General features: G+C 33.8%; 2 protein-coding genes and 1 pseudogene across 5 annotated transcripts in view; 1 reads left to right on the top strand and 2 right to left on the bottom strand.

The window, feature by feature from the left end:
* Positions 1–661: 661 nt before the first annotated feature.
* Positions 662–2,614, bottom strand: LOC145131255 (putative sodium/metabolite cotransporter BASS5, chloroplastic; annotated as a pseudogene). The gene is made up of 7 exons (XR_013717780.1): positions 2,453–2,614; positions 2,289–2,360; positions 2,092–2,198; positions 1,709–1,836; positions 1,393–1,588; positions 1,053–1,305; positions 662–976 (listed from the first exon to the last, which is right to left on the bottom strand). The product of XR_013717780.1 is annotated as a putative sodium/metabolite cotransporter BASS5, chloroplastic (transcript).
* Positions 2,615–3,199: 585 nt separating this feature from the next.
* Positions 3,200–17,917, bottom strand: part of LOC145132559 (uncharacterized) — a 32,925-nt gene continuing 18,207 nt past the window's right edge. The window contains exons 1-6 of one of the 2 annotated variants that reach the window (XM_079067394.1): positions 6,054–6,670; positions 5,433–5,704; positions 4,655–5,306; positions 4,380–4,582; positions 4,052–4,296; positions 3,200–3,947 (exon numbers count right to left, since the gene is read on the bottom strand). In XM_079067394.1, coding sequence (XP_078923520.1) covers positions 3,292–3,947; positions 4,052–4,296; positions 4,380–4,582; positions 4,655–5,306; positions 5,433–5,704 — 2,028 coding nt within the window. In that variant the 5' untranslated portion in view covers positions 6,054–6,670 and the 3' untranslated portion in view covers positions 3,200–3,291. Of the gene's footprint in view, positions 3,948–4,051; positions 4,297–4,379; positions 4,583–4,654; positions 5,307–5,432; positions 5,705–6,053; positions 6,671–17,917 lie in introns of those variants that run through there. The other variant, XM_079067395.1, reaches the window with a different exon arrangement.
* LOC145132564 (uracil phosphoribosyltransferase-like) lies at positions 6,453–16,336 on the top strand. Of its 2 annotated transcripts, XR_013718148.1 has the most exons (8): positions 6,453–6,567; positions 13,627–13,685; positions 13,976–14,053; positions 14,142–14,223; positions 14,360–14,389; positions 14,671–14,773; positions 15,552–15,614; positions 16,201–16,336. XR_013718148.1 is itself a non-coding variant. In XM_079067402.1 (7 exons), the coding sequence occupies exons 2-6, from the start codon at positions 13,635–13,637 to the stop codon at positions 14,733–14,735; spliced, it is 306 nt and encodes a 101-aa protein (XP_078923528.1). In that variant the 5' UTR covers positions 6,453–6,567; positions 13,627–13,634; the 3' UTR covers positions 14,736–14,773; positions 15,552–16,199. The 2 variants fall into 2 exon arrangements, 1 of the variants encoding a protein (XP_078923528.1); XM_079067402.1 differs by lacking the exon at positions 16,201–16,336 and having other exon boundaries at positions 15,552–16,199.

Below are 17,917 nucleotides of genomic sequence, written 5' to 3'. Positions count from 1 at the left end.
TAACAATGCTAAAAAAAATACCTTGTATTTACATACATTATACAAAATTCATATGAACCTTGCCAAGCAAACAAGATCATAAATGTTCCTTACCCTTTACAAATGTCCTTTACTTTTTAATTGATACAAATGACCCATATGGTTACAATTTCTTACATGGTTGGTCCCGACTAGGGTCCCACCTCCTTCCATCGCCCTCCTCCACCACCATCAAAATTTATTCCTCCCTTCATCTCTACCAACCTGAAACATGTACATAGCAACATACTTGTATTTTATCACCCTTATATAAAATTTACCCATTATAGCAACATACCTTTATCTACCAATAATAGCAATATACTTTATTATTTACCCAGAATAGCAACATACTATACATATATATATATATGTATGTATGTATATATATATGTATACACTTTCTGCCCATAATAGCAACGTAACTACATTTTGTTACCAATATAGTTAATGTACTTTATTTGTAACATATTGCTATTATGAATAAAGAAATGTAATTATCCTACTATTATGTGAAAAGAAATGTATACACGTTCTATTATGGTAAAAAAATGTAAGTACATTGCTATTATAAGTAACAAATGTAAGTAGATTGTGTATATTGTAAAAAGAATTAAGTATGTTGCTATTTCATGCAATTTGCTCAAAACAACCACAACAATATGTAAGATTTGATCGATATAGAAGAAATGGATAAATAACCTGTTATGTAAGAAAGTTGTCTCTGAAGTAGTTTGACATCAAGTGAATTGTTGAAAACAAAGCCAGTAAAATTGCATTTGTGAGGATAAATGCTGATATATGAAGCCCAGTAACAAGCACAAAAACTTTTACCAAAAAAGACGATGAAACAGAGTTTATGTTAGCAGCGATAGGAGCCACCATACATACTGAAGTCACTAGAATCGATAAAGGGGGTAAAAAAGGTCGAATGTTGCTACACATTCTTGGCAAAAACCTGTACATTAAAAAAAAAAAATTATATCAAGTAAATACCTAAAATACCCCTCCACTAAATTAATTTGTCACCTTACCGGTTAAGAAACAAGCTGGCAGCAAGAGGTGAAATTACAATCTGCAAAATATTGGAAACCATTTGTTTGAGATCAACAGGCGATTTCTCTCCAATTAGTAAAAGTGATAAAAGTGGGGTCACAGAAACAGAAATAGCAGTAGATAATGACGTCACGACAATGCTTAGTGGAGCCATTGTGGGGTCCATTAGAAAAGTGGCGTAATTCGAGAGTTGGGCCCCACTAACGCAAGTAGTTAGCATAATCCCAGCACCTAAATGGTTTAAAAAACCAAATTAGCCGCATAATTACAATAATAAACAAACGAAAAAAGAAAAAGAAGAAAGATGGTGACACGTACCTAAGGAAGTTGGAAAGCCCACATATTGTCATGAACAATGTTCCAAAAAGATAACCAATGAATGGTTTTTGAACAAATTGGGCAAGATAACGTGCAAAAAAAGCTTGTGGTCTATTGAAAGCTTCAATAAAATCTTTTTCACTTGAATTAAGGCCCGACTGCAAACATCAAGAAACATAAAGCCGGGACATAATACCTGAAATTTGTTTTTTTGTTCAAACAAAAAACAAAATTTTAATAAACAATGAGACCAGATAAAGCTTTTTAGGACTATTCTTGATGAGGAAGATGAGGAGGGTATTTATGTCTTTTTAACCTGCTATTGAACCAAGTGAAAGATGGTGGAAAGACAAGAACGAATATTGTACTAGCAAGAACTACTTGAGGCAATACAGAGTTGGCTTCCTTTGGAATTTCCACAAAAGATGTCTTGTGTTCAAGTCTCTGTTAAACCATATATTGATGTCAACGAAATTACCATGAAAAAATACATTTATTGAAGGTTTTTTTTCATCCCTGGTTATTAAAAGAGATGAAAAAAGAAAGATCCTTACATACATGAGAAATAAAGAACGTGGATACATGAATAGATAGTGCATTTAAGAGATGAATTAGAAACAAATATGTCTTAGGTCACAAATTAGATGTTTGGCGCACAAAATATTAGTGAAATGTAAAAAAGGAATAATAAGTTAGTACCTGAGGTGAAATTTGTTCATAATTTGGAGGTTCATGTTCATCCAGATCAATCCCATCAGAAAACTCTCAGAAGACACGCCTATGAACCACTAATCTGGAACCCCAACCTACATATATCATCAACAACAACCTTATGATCAAAACCCAATCGCTAAATGAAATAGAACACGCAGAAGCATAGGAATCGGAATGATTACGTTTCAAATGAAAATCAGAGTAAGATAAAGAGCGGGTGTGTTGAGAGATTGGGAACTTGATGCGTCTGTTTTCTGCAAATTAACAAGTGCAAAAGCATTAAGATATCAAAATCCACATAAAGTAATAACAGAATCTGGATAAAACAGTAAAGCTTTTAGGTTACCTGAAGAAGATTTTCGCGGAAGAACGCGAGATGGTCGATTAGACTGATGATGATGAAGATGAAGCTGAGCGACACTGTTCCTGAGAATCATTGTCGTGAATCTAGATTTTCTTAATTTCTTTCCAAGTCTGAAATTGTCAAAATCCCAGATGGTTTAAATCGGTGAATTAAAAGTCTACTTAAATGGAAATGGTGGGTCCCACCGGCAAAACTACTTTCGTCGCTCCCAAATTTGACTTGTGGACCTACCGCGAAATGGCATTCCACTGGCAAACATTTTTTATAATTCTATAATTTCACCGGCAAAACTTTTGTCCACTAGCTAGCTTTAAAAAACTAATAATGATAATAATAAAAATAAAAGTAACTAAATTTATTTTGTATCTATTTAGCCCATCGGACGTATGCTTCGTAATTCACTTGTTAACCAGTGGTTAATGTTTCGTAAATCAGACAGCATCACCCACAAAAAGGCAAATATACTTTCGGGTAATTTGCTAAATAGCCCATCAGACGTATGCTTCGTAATTCACTTGTTTGTCTATTGCTAACAAGCATTGATCTATGAACCAACAAAATAGCAACCAACACACATCATATATAGCGAATTCTTTTTTGTCTATTGCTAATGGAACTTTAATAAACGTATAAACATGCTAGAAAGAATATACAAACTGCAAGCATGAATAACTTTTTAACACATAAAGGTTAATATAAAGCTGATATAACTAACATAAGTAATAAATCTTTGAAAAATTTAACCTTTAGAGATGCCCTTTAACTTATAATGAATTGAACAAAAATGTTCCAAGTCAACCAACATTTACAAATACATTTCCCTACGAGTCAACTTCCATCCGTGTAAATGAATTTACCATTTCGCCCCTCCCACTTTTCCCAAATTGCCCTCGAAGCTGTTCATTAACCCAAACCGCTAACGAAACCGCATGATCCCTTATAAAAGAATTAGCGGGCGGGCATTTCAACATATCAATCAAACCCCGATTAAACTGCAACAAGCTGACCGAAGGACTGCCCGAACCTTTTTCCCTAAAATACCAAACAACCTTAAAAACATGCTCACACAAATTACCCTTTTGCCCCCACCCACAACTACAAATACCAAACTCCGACCCCGGGTTCCACACAACATGAGTTATTTCTCGGTCTTTTTGGTCAACAACTTTGACCGTTTGACCTTCTGTCAAAACATCCGTGTCTGGGATTTCCCGTGATTTGCGCCACGCGGTTAAACCGCTTGTCCATTCGTCTTTCCAGTAACGTGAAAAGTCGTCTTTGCCCTCGTATTCATCGAGCCAAAAGTAGGCTTGGATTTTGGTAGCGAGTTTATCGAGTAACCAATCGACCCGTTTGTAGATAAACGGGTCGGGTTCGTTTAGTAAACGGATCTTTAATTGGTTGTGATGAAATTCAAGAGCTGATGATGTTTCTTGGCTTGAAACGGGTAGGGTTTTCAAGGCATTGATACAAGGACCTAATTGGAACAAAAATTAAAGATTAAACAGAAGAAATAACAAAAATACTTTTTTTTTATTGTAATTTTGCTCTAAAATATATAAATGATTAATTGACGTTTACCCATTCTAGGGCACCAAGTTGCCTTGAAGTAATCCATGAAATCTCGACATTCCTTAAAATCTTCCATAAAATTATCAAAAGATTCAACGTTTCCACATCCACTACACATCTCTTTGACTATTTGACCAAGCGTTTTTGACAATTTTGCCCTTGTCTCCATATCCAAACACCTCTTCATTAAATTCTTATGCCACGCATGTCGAACCCTCCAAAATGAAATCAACACAGAGCATTGAAACACTTCCCTGATATCATCAAATCCAATATTTAATATCCAATTTGTTTTTGTTAAACATTCGCATATTTTGTTATTGATTAATAGTCAAACCTTATAGTGAGTATATCAAACAAAGGATCATCGATTATAAATCCAGCTAATTTCCACGTTGGATCTTTTGTCCTTACTCTATTAAAAAGAGCTCTCATCCATTTATGAATATCAATTGATCTTGAAAAAACCGGTGTTATTATCCATGCAACAGGTATTGCTTTATTCTCTGAGTTGAACACAACAAGACTTTGGATTGGACACTGCATTAAGTTTATAAAAAAAAAAATTATATTTCATAAAAAAAATTATATTTTATAAACAATTAGACATACCTTTAATTTATTAACACCAAAACTCGAATCAAAACCAAGTAAACGTCCATTACCAAAACGAATCATTTGTTGCAATTGCCACTCAGTTTGAATCCCTAAACAAAACGGATCATTATCCGAATAATCCTCATAAAAAAACACATGACTTTGATTTCTCTCAACCCATAACCCAATGCTGACATCATCATCTTCATCAAGTTCAAAATTGGATCTTCTAATATTCCTTTCTTGAATCCTCACATACCTATGTGTCAAAAGATCATCTCTATTGCAAACACCTCCTTGTTTTTCAACAGATTCATTGTGTCTTTGCATGATTGTTTCAACTGGGATGCCTACGTGGAGTAAAGAAAGGACACGTAGGCGGAGGTCTTCTGAGATGAATGGCGCATACATGGCACGTGTCCCCACAGATTTCTTGTCTTGTGGGCCATGACATGGAAGGCCTTTTTTGTCCACGTGTTTGTCTTGGTTGTAGATGATTAGGGCTACAGATGGCTCTGCTATTAGGCGTTTGACTATGAAGTGACATGTGCAGCCCCGTTTTGTGTTGGGTCGACCCGCGGATTTCTTTTTTGGTATGTATGTGCTTCTACTTGGTCTTACTACTCCCCCTTTTCTATGATCATCTGGACCAAATGAACACCAATACCTAGAAAGGGTAAAATGGTCATTTACTCGGATTCATACATGTCATTCAAACTAAAAAAGAAACAATCTTTATCATACCCATGTTGAGATTTGACTCTTTTTGGGTTGTAAAAGATGAGAAACTTACAGAATGTATTCAAGAATGCCATCAACTTTAGGTTTGTAAGGCATTTTGGGAGGGCGTCTTCTTCTAGCTTCTACATGAAATCTTGTGGGACAATCTTTGTTGTTGGATTCACCACGAACAAAGTCATCAACTCTAGCAAAGGGCACAAGGGCAAGTCTGTCCATATTGTCACGATGCCCTTCTATCTTTGACCATATAAGGTCAAATGCTGAGAATTCTAAAGTTGGAGGGTTTTGAACAGGGAGTGATAAAATCTCATCCCATCTTGCCATCTATATCAGAAAAAAAAAAAAAAAAAAAAAAAAAAAATTTAGAATTCTCAGCATTTGACCTTATATGGTCAAAGATAGAAGGTCATCTGAAAATATTTTCAAGTAGTCGATCATATTGAATCAAATTCATTATAAATCAAATTCGACTAGATCAGAACTCAAATCAGCTCAAATTCGACTAGATCAGAACTCAAATCAGCTCAAATTGAATCAAATTCATTATAAATCAAAGCTCAAATCATCTCAAATTTGACTGAATATGATCATGCGTATAGGTCGTTGTATAGTTGGATTCAAATTTGACTGAATATGATCATGTGCATCGAGTCAGCCAAAAAAAAAATATTACCTAGAGACCGGTATGCAGGTCGCTGGAGAGCAAATCGTTGGATTCAAAGTGCAGGTCGCTAGCTCGCTGCTTGCTATTGCCGGTGCGAACGAAGCTGCGAAGGGTCGACAACGTGACTGTCTTAGACAACGATCGAGAGAAGAGAACACACACAGAGGAAATTTTGATTATACGAGTTTTGGATGTCGGCTGGAAGAGAAAGGATGGTGTCGTGTGATTTTAGGGTTACACCCTGCTCCTGAGTATCACTTAACGAAAGAAGAGAACGGAAGTGAGAGGATTTGGAAGGAAAACATAGAAGTTTGAAGAGAACAGAAGAAGAGAACAGATTGGAGAGGATTTGTATCGTTCCAAACTTTCCTCCCAAAATGGGCGGAATTGAAGAGAAAGAAAGCTCGTGGAAGATAAAAGGTTGGATTACGACGAAAATACCCTTTAGCCTAATAATAAAAGGATACGTTCCCTGTCTTCTATTCTACCTTCTTGATCGTCTTCTTCTCTGTTACAAACACAGGTACGCAATTTCTTCTTATTCTGTTTTTTTTTTTTTTTTTTTTTGTTATTCTTCTGTCTTCTATTCTACCTGATTGATCGGCTTCTGCCTTATGTTTGTTACAAACTGAATTTGTGTTACGCCTTCTGCCTTCTGTTACGACTTCTGCCTATTTTTTTTTTTTTTTGGTTAGCCTGTGTTGTTACTCTGTTATTGTTACAAAATTTGTACACCACAGATACCCTTCTTCATGTTGAGAGTTCAACATTAATTCACCCTTTACGAACTTTTCTATGGAACCTGCACAATTACTCATTATTCTTAATTAAACAGAAACATAAGAATGAAGCATGTGTTTTTTTGTAGCTAATTACATGTTATTTTTATCAGAATTACTGTTTTGCCCCTGGATTACATTCAATAAATCAGAATGACTGTTTTGCCCCTGGATTACATTCAACTTTTATAACAAAAAAAGTTTATTAATTATATTTAACAAATCAACTCTTTATAATTACATGTTATTTTTATCAGAATGACTGTTGCATAAATGGGAAAACATGTATGCAACACAGCTGGGGGAAAACTAGTTCCGGTCAACAGGGATAAAATGCTCTTTCTGTATTTAAAGTAGTTTAAGCAGGAAAGTTGTTTGGGGGTTTTAAGTTTTAGGGTTTTTTGAAATATATATGAAAAATATGGAGTAAATTTGTTAGTTTCATAAACTTGATGGGTGGACTATTAAGTTAGACATCACATCAACATAAAATATAATAAATTTTATCTTAGAAATGAAAAAATAATAAATCAAAGCTATTAACCATATCCCTAAATTTCACTATAGTATAAGAACGAATTTTGTAAGTTAGTTTTTTTTATATAGCAAGAGATAATAGTTCTGATATATGTACAACTTTAATGCTGATAATATTTTATTCAATACCACAAACACTAAACAAGTATCTTTCTACTATTGCCTAAAGTTTTATTATTATCTTGTAATCGAATAAACTGTAGTCTAGACTTCAAATGATAACCAAAAATAGTTATTAAATTGTTTCTTGATGTTAGAAAATTACATACAAATGGTAAGCCATTTATAAATCACATCATCCATATATGCTTTTTGTACATGTATGTCAACTATTTTCCACACCTATATTTTTATCAGAATGACTGTTTTGCCCCTGGATTACATTCAATATATAGCTGATTGTTTTAACTTTTAAAGACTCTTTGTCATATATATAACATGTAGAAAGATCAAAGAGTAGGTTATAGTACTGATATGGTAGTAACAAAATGTCTTCTCAAAAGTCAACAAAAGTCAAAGCTAGAGTATAACTAATACAAAGCAAAGATAGACAGAGTTTCCTTGCTTCAGCTTTTCCATTTTTTCAGCCAACATATTTTGGTCTGACAGATCATAATCAAAATTCCCCCAATTCCCAATTTCTTTTCAGATTTCTTCTAATTTCTTTTCTCCAATTGTAATATATATATATATATATATATATATATATATATATATATATACTTTAATTTTATTAAATTATCAAATATATAATTATATATATAATTTAGTTATATAATAAATTTTGCGGTGCGGTTTCGGTAAATTTGCACGATTTTCCAAGCTAAAACCGTACCGCACCATGCTTTGCGGTTGCGGTTTTTGCGGCTTCGGTATTTTGCGGTTTTGCGGTAGCGGTAAATGCGGTTTTTGGCGCAGTTTCGGTTTTCGGTTCGGTTTTTGCTCACCCCTACAAACAAACATAAAAAAGCAAAATGAAGATTTTTTTTCCCTATCCAGAGATCATACTTTTTGGATTTTAGGTTTATGTTTTTTCATTAAAAAAGTTCCATTAAAAAACTGGACCTATGATTGCATATATGTGAATTTATTTGGTGTAAATGTGAATGTAACATAATAAATTTTTAGTCATTGTCCGATTTGGTCAATGTTTTTTTTTCTTCACAATAAACCATTAAAATTATTACTAACATATCGATTAAACCCCTTTGCTCAATTTAAGACGCCCAAATCACCCTATGTTGCATTTTTGTACAACATTTCATGTTTTTTTTTATAAAACTGAATTTTCAAATTAGTGATCACCGTACAACGAGTGAGAAGGCAAACGAGCAACAAGTTGAGTTGCTAAGCGTTTTTATTTGGTAAAACCAATTCTTTTGAATCCACGTCGCAATAAATCATCTCCAACTAGTTAAGCCCACCTTCTTCTTCATTGTTCCAAATGCGAAAGAGCAGAAAACGAAAAAATGAGCACTTAAGGTTTTTGAACCTTTTTTTTTGCGATTGAGTTGAAGAACCAAGGAAGCGAAAGAAATACAGCATCTCAATAATTATGGACTCTTTTTGATGGTGGAATTAAGCTAGTAATGGGTATTTATTTATAATCTTTTCTCTTACATTGGTGGTGTGAAAATTGAAAAACATGAATGTGTCACATAACTGAAACGTTTACTAGTGTTTCATGCTATGACATATTCTGAGTGTTTCATGCATGGAAAATAAAAAAAACTTCATTAGTGTGAACCTGATAAATCCATGATGGATGTTTCTATTTTTAATGCTTATAAAACAAATTATAAAATGTATGTTTATATGGACCATGTCGGAGCTGGAATACAGGGATAGTTTAATGATCCTTGAGGAATCCAAACATATGGGATAAAATATCAATATGAGCATGATCCTTAAGAAATCCAAATTCTTAATTATCAAACACCCTATTTTCCATCATATACGACATGTGTTGTTTGATGAATATCCTTAGGCCTTACCGGCTATGTTTCCATCAAATGTTTTGAAAATTAGACCAAACACCGAACTAGTTGCCTTACATGTCAAAGTTTTGGTTGGTCCGACACCAAACTGGATGTTATCATAATTAACTTCAAAATGAAAAAAAAATACAAAAATAATTACAAAATAACTTGTAATGTCCCATAAATATAAAGTAAAAAAAATATATTTTTCCAACAACCCAAGCCATTCATTTAATCATTCAAAAGATAATTAAAGTATAATGTATTCTCAAAACATCAGAGTTAAGTCATGAAATCGTTAGTGCGAAAAACTCCAGTGGCTGCAATGCAATCAAATCGGGCCCTTCCCTTTAAAACCAGAAGTACCTGAAACCATTAAACATACAATCGTAAGCACAAATCTTAGTGAGTTCCCCAAAATACCACATACCAATACGGACCCCGCCCAACATACATAACGGCCCTCACCTAACATACATACAAGAGTCACAAAGACAATCTAGCATCCTACACATTATAGTGATAAGACTCACCTGATCAAATATCTGAATCTACTACTCGAGATCCTCACATAATCAGCTACACGAATCTCCTAAACTAATCACAACCAAACCTTAGTTTATAGCTCACAATCTCTCCACGTTTGACCAAAAGTCAAACTAGTCAAAAAGTCAACGATCAGCCACTGCACCGTGGCCAACCCCTGACCGCACCATGGAAGCTACCTGACAAAATAGTCGCGGGGAGGATCCACTACTGCGTCGTGGCGAGCTAAACTCTGTGTTACGGGGATGTTCCAAACAACTTAATGGATTAAGCCACTAATTCGCTAAGTCATTCACTCATACTTTCCAAAAGCTTTTAAGAACACAAATAAACCATAAAAATCCTTGCTTTATAGACGTTAATGTCCAATGCATGCCACACACCAAGTTAGGTCAAAAGGTGAGAAAATGGGTCAAAACTCATGCATGGCGTCAAAATAAACTAAAAATCCAGATCTATAGTATATGTTGCTCATGGGACCTCAGGGAATCATAAAGTTGCAAACTTTATCAAAGTCAACCACTCAAATAAACCAAATATGGAGAAATAAGCTCATCTTCCTATATCTATGATACATGAACCATAAAAGGTGAGAAACTTGGAAACTTACAAAGCTCCAGAATGCTCTCAAGAAGATGAAGGTGGGTTTGCTTGGTGGGTTCTTGCACATCAACTTCTTCTTCTTCCTTCCAAAAACCCACAAACACCACAAAGGAGCTCAAAAATAAGAAAGAGAGAGTTAAGGTTTTAAAGGAATGCTTCTTGAGTGATGGGGACGGAGGGTGGTCGAAACCCTAGCCCTCATATTCCTTATATAGGGCCCCAACCCCGAAACTTAGGGTGTTATGAACCATGTGACACCGCGCCGAAACAAATAATTGTAACACGTCGTGATAACACATACATCATGCCGCAAATAGGACAGTTCCCAAATCTAAGTATTCAAAAGAAAGAATAATACCTGAAACATCTGGGTGTTACGGAACCCATAAAAGTACTAGATAAATTAAAATACTTGAGAATTGACTATTAAGTCTCCAATAATTAATTAGTATAAAAAGTTTGATTGTTCAACATTTAATAAAAACTAGATTATGACCCGCGTAAAACGCGGGTAACATATAAAAATATACATATAAAGGAATAAAAAAGTTGGCATAATAATAATAATAATAATAATAATAATAATAATAATAATAATAATAATAATAATAAGATAAAGTAACAGAAAACAACTTAACGTTATTGGTAATATTGAAATGTCTGAATATCTATAATTGTTGAATAATCTCTTTATAGACATGTTTTTTACCGATGACGCAATAAACAACATATAATTGATTATGATTGAAGTCGAGTCTACACAAGTATTGCAAGGTTATGTGTATAATATGATTTGTCTATACAATTGATGAAACGTTACATGGTCTCAAATAAGCAATAGTTACTTGAAATATGGAGGTAGAAACAATGGACCAATTTTACTTTCTTTTGTAGCATCACACATTCATTTAGTTTTATTTTAGCGATGTACTATGAAAAATCTATCCTATTATAGTTATATAATTCAAATAAATTTGTTTAATTTTATTTTTATATTTTGTAGACAATGTATTAGGAGCAATATACATTTAGTGATGTGTTTATTATAATAAACTTTCGAGAATGAAATTTTGTACACATTGAGAAATACCAAACACCCTAAGAAACCATAAGAAAAACATTATTATGAATACTAACAAAGACCCATACACAAACACACATACATAATGATATAGTTTTTAGAGCAATTTATAGCAACTTTTGGCATTACGTAAAAATTGTGCAAAAAGGAGCATTTTCGGAGCAATTTATAGCAACGTATTTCCGTTAAATGGACATTTGTATATCAAGTAAAATAGACTAAAGCGAGCACATTTTGGTCAAAATGAGATAGTTTTTGAAAAGGTCAAATTGACAAAAATGTGGCCATTTTGGCATCAGGTCAAAATTGTACTATAAAAATAACATGGAGCCTATAAAAATTGTAATTATTAATCAAAAACTGCAAACAATTATTCTACTACGACATTAGACGTTTTATCCGCAAGTCTATCATCGTTAGCTAGAATCCAATTTACTTGATATTAAAATGTCTGTTTTAATGACAAATTGTTTTGAAAATGCTATTATTGCATCATTTTGACCTGATGACAAAACCGGCTCATTTTGACCAATTTGAGTAAAATGCCTATTCATGACTTAGGCTCTAACTTTTTTATGCAAGCTTCATTCCATCACTTTAGCGAAATACAAATTCACATTATTAAAACATCTTAAAAACCAAATATAAGATGCTATAAAAACCAATAAAAAATGCTGTTTTTTTTTCCGCTGAAAATATACGATGCTATTTTTGCCGTCAAAAGTAGCATGTTATTTTTACCCTAAAAACTAAAGTTGAATATTATTTTTGTCTAGAAAATGAAAGTAGCATGCTATTTTTTGGCTTAAAATGAAAATCATGCTATTTTTGTCTAATAAATGAAAAGTATAATGCTATTTTTTGTATAAAAGTGAAATTAGTGTGCTATTTTTACATTGAATTTTGAAATTGCATTCTACTTTTATGTTAAAATTAAAGTAGCATGCTATTTTTTCTTTCAAATTGAAAGTAGCATGCTGTTTTTGTCTTAAAAAAGGAAGTGACATGATATTTTTTTTCTTGAAAATGAAAGTATTTGATATAACAATACATACTTTTGACACCCCCTACCGATTATTGGCTTCTTTTATGTTTACTTGTAATTACAGATTCTAATGCTTTTATCAAGTATCAATGCTCAAGATCTATCGTAATGCAAAAAACTAATACATCCGAAATTAGGTACTACATTGGTTACATGAAAACAAATAGTCTATAAGTAGTTCTGATGTCTGTAGTTTCCAATCTTAATGTCATTAATGAGTGGTAACTAACATGATAAAAACATACCTTAACAATATCAACGTTAAGTGTAAGATATCTGAACTATGTATCTTAAGAACAACAATAGAATTAGAAAAAATAAAACTGAAAGTTGAAATTGGATGGTGAAAATAAATAACACCTAAGTATGTTTGGAGTTAATATGTGTGGTTGTGTTTTATAATACCGTCTTTCAATCCATTACACCACTTTTTGAACCAAAATTATATATTATTTGTTACAAAAATCATTTTTATTTTATCAAATGAACAAAAACACATTATGTAAAAATTACACATGTTTATTTAAAATATGTTAATTGTGTGTGTGTTTTTATTTACGTTAATTTTGTGTTTTATCCAAAAGTATAGTGTTTTAAATTAATAAAAAGCATTAAATTATTGAATAAGTATGAAAAATAAAATTTTACCTTAATATATACCATAAATTAATATCAATTTTATAATATAACTACATATAGAATATCATGACATAAATAAAAGCTTAAAATATAACTTCAACAAAGATGCACTAAATCAAATAAGATCCAAAAATAGTTTTAATATAACTTCAACAAACATGCACTAAATCAAGATTCATGTTCTCCCAAGAGTGATGGTGCTCTATCTGCAAATGTATTCTATATTTCCAGGATGCACCATTTGCAAATCAATCACCATCTTTGTTTGTTTAGTCCCAATTCATGTAACAAAAACTTTAAAATTCTATTTCATTCACTCATGTTTTTGTTAAATTGCATGTTATACTTTTGTTTATAACGACTTCATTTACAGAGAATGTCATGGCTGAGCTTGGAAGGCTTCTTATATATGAAGCATCAAGGGATTGGCTGGTATACTTCATTTGGTCTCTCTTTTTTTTTTTGTAAGAAATAACAATATGATCTAATCGATTTATTTACTAAAGCATCTTACTTTTTACTTCTTCCTATTACAACATTTTGCACTATAAAAATATACTCAATTGTAGCGAAAGTACAACGCCTTAATAAGAATTTATTTGATAATACAATGCTGTAATAGACATAAATGAAAGTAGGATGTTATATAATAAACGAATATATCAAAGTGCATTGCAATTTCTTGCTTTAATCATTAATCTAGTATGTTTATTTTTTTGCAGCCTACAATTTCAGGGGAGATTCAGTCCCCACTTGGGCCTGCTACAGTTGAATTTATTGATCCAAGAGAACCTGTAGCGGTTAGTATATCAATTCCTTACATTGTGCTTTATTATAAACACTTTCTATTATGTGTGTAAATTTATACAAATACCCTTGTGTTTGCAGGTTGTTCCCAATCTGAGAGTTGGGCTTGCTCTTGCAGAACATGCAGCATCCATCTTGCCAGCAACCAAGACATACCACCTAGGTAACTAATTAACTAACTATCAAATGAGATTTAGTATTATAGAAAATCAATTATTAAATGATTTCCTCCTTCCAAAATGAAAAGCAATAACCAATTTATTAATTTCAAGATTTCTTAAATTTATCTAAATATTTAGGTATCTGCTCTGTAACGCCCCGATTCTCAGGTATTGATTTAAGTAAGAATTTCTTTGGTTTTAAGTCCTACTCGACGAGTTAAGGGTGCCCTACTCGTCGAGTAGCAGCGAGGTGGGATCGCACATTTAGTGACCTACTCGCCGAGTCCATAAAGAGACTCGACGAGTAGGAGCTGGCAGATGAAACCCTAAATTTCGGGGTATTTCACCCTACTTAAAGGATCATTGGCCATCCCCCCAGCCTCCCCTTCACTGCTTCTTGCCCCTCTAAAACCCTAATCGTGTGTGAGCTCATTTTGTGCATTCTTAAGCTTGGAGGAGGATTTTCTTGGAGAAAAGAGCTTGGAGATCAAGCATTCAGAAGCAAGGAGCTTGAAGGACCTGAGATCTATTGTAGTTAGCATCTTTTGGAAGGTATAAATCGTTACCCTAACCTCATTCATTCTAGATCCCCTCTTTGGACAAATTCTAGGGTTTTCATAGTGTGATTGGAAGCTATTCTCCTTTGCAACCTCAGATCTGAAGTTGTAACTTCAGAACTGAGCTCCTTTGGGCTTCTTAGTACATAAAGTTTCCAGCTTGTGCAAGAATGAGACTTTCTTAAGGTGTAAATCTCCATTGGAAGCATAGATTGGTCATTTAGGGCCTTTAGAACCTTGCATGCACGTAAAGTTTGCAACTTTACGTGATAAGCATGCCCTAGAAGCTTGGATCTGTGATTTGGAGCCGCTGCATAGCTCAAAACAAGTCTGTATGGAAAAAAGACTGAATGGACTCGGCGAGTCGCAAGCCGAGTCACATGAAGATGGCCGAGAACTCAACGAGTTGGATGAACAACTCGGCGAGTCCGATGAAGATTGCCATAAGACTCGACGAGTTGTGGCGAGTCGGATGAGTTTTCTCCAGGATATGTATGCGTGTGTATCCATCGAGTTGCAAGGAGGAAACTCGACGGGTGGCCTTAAAATTTGATCGAGAATCGAAGGAACTCGACGAGTCACCCCGATGACTCGGCGAGTTGGAATGTGCTTCAAGAACTCGGCGAGTAGCCGAGGGTACTCGGCGAGTTGAGGTCAACATGGACTGTTGACCTTGACTGAGGACTTTGACTTTGACCAGGGATTAACTAGTTGGTTTATGGAGTACTTTGTAAGGATGAGGACTTATGAGTATATTCGTACTATGGTAATAGGTGGTGGAGTCCTTGGCAAGTGATCGGAGAGTTGGAATTATCTACCGAGTTGACATCTACGAGGTGAGTTATCCTCACTATACTAAGGGGTCTAAGGCACCAAGGCCGGCCCATTGGATATGTTATCCTAGTAGTGTTACATGTTGAGTATGAGTTTGTGTTGCATGCTAGTGGTTATGCCAGTTAGGTAGACCTGTAGGACTACCTGTGATGTTATATGATTATTGCATGCTCAGTAGTTATGTTATATGTTATGTGGGTTGGGTTGAGGTTGTACTGCTCCATGCGGTAGCCAACAAACCCTAGAGTATTCCAGATATGAGCTGAGGGCCCGGTAGACATTCCAGACTCATACTGAGGACTCGAGAGCATTCCAGATACGAGCTGAGGGCCCAGTAGGCATTCCAGACTCGTACTGAGGGCTCGGTGGCAATCCAGATGTGAGCTGAGGGCTCGGTAGGCATTCCAGACTCACACTGTGGGCCCAGGGGTATTCCAGTCTGTAGAGCTGTGGACCCGTTACGTGTTGTTCTGTTCAGTTTGTTATGATATGTTATCGTTGACACGGTTATGTGGATTGTATGTGTATCGGTATTTTGGGGGTAACTCACTAAGCTTTCGGGCTTATAGTTTCAGTTTATTGTTTTAGGTACATCAGGGGATCGCGGCAAGGCAAAGGCGTGATCGTACAGCTCCTCCTATTATGTTTATGTTTCTGGGAAAACTCTGATAATTTATATTTTGAAAACAAAGTTGTAATGTTTTGATTTACTTGACATTTTTTATAAAGTTTAAATTGATTTGAAATTTTGAGTGTTACATGCTCTGACTTGCCCTCCAGCCCTCCAAAAGCTGAGTGAGAATTATCCAGGTACAATATTTACTAAAACCCATGACACTTGATAAAGGTTATATATGTCTTTTGTGATTTAACTTCTATTATAATTCCTCAGGCTTCATGTATATGCTGGAATCATTGCTGCAACCCTTACTGATAAAAGGTAAGTTGGCAAATTCAAGAAAAAAAATATATAAAAAAACATATAATCGATACAAAAATATGTAATCACAAGCATGGAAATGATGATTAAAATAAAAAAAATACAAAATTTCAAGGCCAAAGAAGTAGAAGAACTTTTACCTCAACAATTTTACAATTTGCAGTGTCCTTTACCCCCATCCTAATTTTCTAGGAACTGATACAGTAAATTCAATGATTATTTAGTCGCAAGTCCTGAGGTCTTCATCCAAGTATGTGAAACCGCCCAAAAAAAATCCATTATACACGATTTTTAATTATATATATATATATATATATATATATATATATATATATATATGTCTAAAGAAATAACAAAACATAGATAAGATTCAAGTCGATATTTAATAATTTTCATTACTTTTTAAATTTAGTTTAGGCTAACCTGATTTCCACGCACACCTTCATGAAAGTTGCGTTCAAGGATCCATTTGTAATACCTGACAAATAAACCAATCAGTTAAGTGGCAAGATATAGAACCACTTGAGAATCCAGTAGGGGAAGAATTGGAATAGGATTAATATTACTATTTTTGTAGAGGGGACATTTCAACACAGACAACATTGTTATTTGCTGCATTTACCCCTAACAGTAAACTAACATAAGCAGATAATCAAACTAACAACAGAAGATTCCAGCGGAAACGAATTCCATCCATTTGGCAACACTGGAATGGAATCGTCAATTCCAATTCTAAACAAACACAAAATTAAGCTTTACATACCTCTCGCCTACCACGAGTCCCAACATATACAACCATGTTCATATCAGGAAGGCACTTTCTGAACTCTTTAGCCAAATTTGACAAATTTGATAAATGAACAACAACAAGAATTGGTCCATGAATTTGTTGTGAGTTCTGTGCAGACCTCATAAAAAAAAGTTAATCACTTTATATATAGCAAATTGGCAGAATGATGTGAGAAATTAAAATATATATGAATACCTGAAGGAAACCAAGCATAGAAACAGACTGAACTATTTTATTAAGACCCATTTCATCAACTAATATGACATTTGTATAATTTCTCCAACAGCAATATGAATATTATCAACAAGTATAGCTTTAAATATACCAAATAAAATAGTGGTATCTGTATGAAAGATCTACTATTTTGACTTTCAAAAGTCAAATTTACCATGTCACAAATTGAGAATATTTCTCAAGTATAAAAGGGTAACATCAACATTTTACTATTTTTGTGATGCTTAGAGTCGCATGTTATGTAAAAAAAAGTAAGGAAAATGTTAATATGCATTTTCATATTTGACATATTTGATATATGATAAGCTAAATAAGGAATTTTGAGTACATATGGAACGGAA

This window comes from Lactuca virosa, chromosome 8 (genome assembly GCF_052849685.1).
Source record: "Lactuca virosa cultivar CGN04683 chromosome 8, Lactuca_virosa_CGN04683_v6, whole genome shotgun sequence".
In the NCBI taxonomy this organism is placed as follows: domain Eukaryota; kingdom Viridiplantae; phylum Streptophyta; class Magnoliopsida; order Asterales; family Asteraceae; genus Lactuca; species Lactuca virosa.
This window is presented reverse-complemented; position numbering and strand designations above follow the sequence as displayed.

Excerpts from the sequence above, each read along its gene's own strand:
- LOC145132564 (XM_079067402.1), top strand. The coding sequence starts at position 13,635 with ATGGCTGAGCTTGGAAGGCTTCTTATATATGAAGCATCAAGGGATTGG. Across the intron at positions 14,054-14,141 it reads ATCCAAGAGAACCTGTAGCG|GTTGTTCCCAATCTGAGAGT; the intron begins GTTAGTATATCA and ends TTGTGTTTGCAG. Across the intron at positions 14,224-14,359 it reads AACCAAGACATACCACCTAG|GTATCTGCTCTGTAACGCCC; the intron begins GTAACTAATTAA and ends CTAAATATTTAG.